Source organism: Amyelois transitella, chromosome 4 (genome assembly GCF_032362555.1).
Source record: "Amyelois transitella isolate CPQ chromosome 4, ilAmyTran1.1, whole genome shotgun sequence".
In the NCBI taxonomy this organism is placed as follows: domain Eukaryota; kingdom Metazoa; phylum Arthropoda; class Insecta; order Lepidoptera; family Pyralidae; genus Amyelois; species Amyelois transitella.
This window is the reverse complement of record NC_083507.1, coordinates 5,335,994-5,339,141: the sequence shown is the minus strand read 5'-3', so window position 1 is coordinate 5,339,141 and position 3,148 is coordinate 5,335,994. Positions and strand designations below refer to the sequence as shown.

The following is a 3,148-nucleotide window of genomic DNA, read 5'->3' as shown; positions in this document are numbered from 1 at the left end:
TTGGTTATGAGAGAGACTTGCTCCGCTTCTAGTTTTCTTTTTATCTCGGAATTTTGTGAAGGCTAAAAAACATTTTTGTTTTGAGTGAAACCTCAATTTGAAACTTTGAGTTTAAGATTGTATTTCAAAATTTAAAAATTTATTTAGTTATCCATGTAAGGAGTCGAAAAATGGTACGAAAGTAATTCTCTGTCTATAATTTATAGTTATCTGACTGGTTATTTAATCTATTTACTTTGGGTAGTTTAATCTGCCTACCGAGACGTAAATTCATGTGCTGTATTAACAAGTGTTAACGACACGGCTGGTCTGTGGTATGTTCAGAGTAGGGTTGACATCTTAACGTATGAGCGTGTTACTATCGCAAAGTTGGGGAATTATAGCAGGTTTACAGATAATTTGCAACAGTCATACCTAATCATAACTACATTTTCACCCTTAAACTAACTTAAACTTAAAAAACAAATAAGCGACCATATTTTTCCTCATACTCGAAAATTCAATGATAGGTTTGAAAAATCGATTTCCTAACATTTTATTCGGAGTACGGTTCTCGCAGCCACCGCATGCGCACGTTTCTATGAGCCATTCCGAGCAAAACCAGTGATCTAGACCTCACTCTTACGACCCTTAACACCGTGTCACCGTGTCTACGGTCGCTGGACGCAGACGTACCAACAAGACCAATCCACAAGACCTCCGGCCTACGGCGCTTAACCCGGGCGCTCAGTGTCTCGCACGAATGGTTTCTACATTTACAAAGAAGTGGACACTCTGTAGCTCCTTCTCGCACCTATGCTATTCTAAGTTAAGTGAAGTGAAACAGTGCAAGTGAATGATTTAAAATTAAGCTACCGGCGCTTGCGATTATATCACAGAAGAAATCATACCAAATAATTATAAACCTGTTCATTATATCACAATAATAATACTGTTGCCTATTATAGCTAAGTAATAACAAAAAGTTTAATAATTTATAGCCTGGCCAGAGTTTCGAAGCAAAATAATAATTACAACAAAAGGATTACTTGCAACTTATATCTATCCAGTCCAGAAAGGTGAATCAGCTGTGTGCCTACGCATTTTCACTTTCTACTATTTGTCAGCCTATCTTTTTCATTTGACTACGGCGCCGTAAAGCGGGTGATACTAACGATTCCCGAAAATAAAGCTTTTCCATGCCATTAAAGCGTACTCCACCAACAACACCAAATATGTCAAAATCAGACACTGATTTGTCAATCCCTCGCACCGAAATAAGTTCTGAGGACCTCCTTCACAATATTACCACACGACATAAAAGGCCGCGTCAGGGCTCCTCATCACCTACCCAAGTGAATCAATTTAGCAGTGATTTGAGGGAAATGATGGAGGCACTCCACACATCATCTATTAATCAACAAAAAATGATGAATAAACTAATAGAAGAGGTCGCTGAGATCAAAAAACAAAATATTAAAATCCAAAAATCTAACGTGCAAATTGAAAATACCTTGGAAAGCCTAAAAAATAGTAATGAAAATATGTTGAAAAGAATACAGCTTCTTGAAAAAGAGCGCTTTGATCAACAAAACTATATAGTCAGCCTAGAGAAGAAAATAGAGAACATGCAGCAGACTTCTCGTCCATCCAATGTTGAAATACGAAATGTTCCAGCGGTCCAGGAAGAATCGTTTACGGACCTGACGGCCCACCTACAAAATATAGGACAAGCACTACATGTGGAAATCCAACCCTCGGATATACGTGACACTTACCGCATAGGAAAGAATAAAATAATCGTTGCCGAATTTCAATCTGTTCACCTGAAGAATAAAGTTTTGGCAGCGGCACGCAAATATAATAAAGATCACAGTGGAGACCAACGACTCAACACTTCCAATATTGGCCTTGCAGGGGACCCCACCCCCATATACATATCCGAGTACCTTGCAGGAAGCAACAGGAAGCTGTTCTACGAGGCCCGAGAATACGCTAAAGCCAACAATTACAAGTTTTGCTGGACCGGAAACGGAAATATTTACATGAAGAAGGATGAGCAATCGAAAGCGATTCGCGTAGACTCTGAAATCACGCTGAACTCTCTCCTAACAAAACAATGACTATATGTCAGTACAAACCATTTGTCTGTATTGTTTGAGCCTTTTATTATGAAAATTTCTTACAATATGTGTTTTTGCATTTACTTAGCCTATCCTTATTTACAAATTTATCTGTTTAATAACATTTGCTGGGAATATAAAAGTTTCATATTATATAATCTACATACATCACTTATATCACACAAACCATATACATATATTATAACACTTACACTTAATTCGTTATACACAACACAAAATATGAATACGTATCTTGATAAGCATAATTGTCTATACTTAATGACCTTCTTTTTGTGGTACGGTGCGCAATTCCAACTCTATTTAAAAAATAATAATACAATAAATTTATTATTAAAAATAATATGACAGATATCAGCTCTTATTTCAATGAGTTGGAGGCGCTTAATGTATCACAAAGTTATTTATGTGCACCGGATCAATGTTTCAAATATATAAATTGTAATAAAAAATCTCTGACTGTTATTCATTTGAATATTTGTAGCATAAACTGCAACTTTGACCAATTCCAAACACTTCTTTCAACTTTAAACATACAATGTGATATTATTATCTTAACAGAATGTTGGTTATCAGTTACGCCATATCTCCCTAAATTGAATAACTTTACATCATATCAAACGATAGATGATGGCAATCAAAATGCAGGCGTCGTTATATACATTAGAAACACCTTGGATTGTAATGTCTTCGAACCTAAAATTATAAAGGAAGCTGATTGTCTAGTTTGTACACTTGGAACGGAGTTCGCTTTCATAGCTGTTTATAGATCACCATCATATAAAAACACAGACATATTCTTAAATTCTATCAATGATCTTCTATTGACCCTAAAATCCTATAAAACAGTTGGTATAATGGGAGATCTTAATATAGATATACACACTTGTGACAGCGATAACCGTTCTGACAATTACCTCAACCTGATGGCAGCACACGGTTTGCTTCCGACGTATACCTATCCCACTCGACTGCAAAAATGTATTGATCATATTTTATTAAAAACTGATAAAAATTCCACTGCAATA

General features: G+C 36.0%; 1 protein-coding gene across 1 annotated transcript; it reads left to right on the top strand.

Annotated features, from left to right (window-relative positions):
* Nucleotides 1–1,214: 1,214 nt before the first annotated feature.
* LOC106140416 (uncharacterized) lies at nt 1,215–2,102 on the top strand. Its single transcript, XM_013342000.2, has one exon. It carries the CDS (start codon nt 1,215–1,217, stop codon nt 2,100–2,102), a length of 888 nt encoding a protein of 295 aa, XP_013197454.2.
* Nucleotides 2,103–3,148: the final 1,046 nt, after the last annotated feature.

Bases quoted from the DNA above. Each gene is read 5' to 3' on its own strand.
- LOC106140416 (XM_013342000.2), top strand. From the start codon at position 1,215: ATGTCAAAATCAGACACTGATTTGTCAATCCCTCGCACCGAAATAAGT.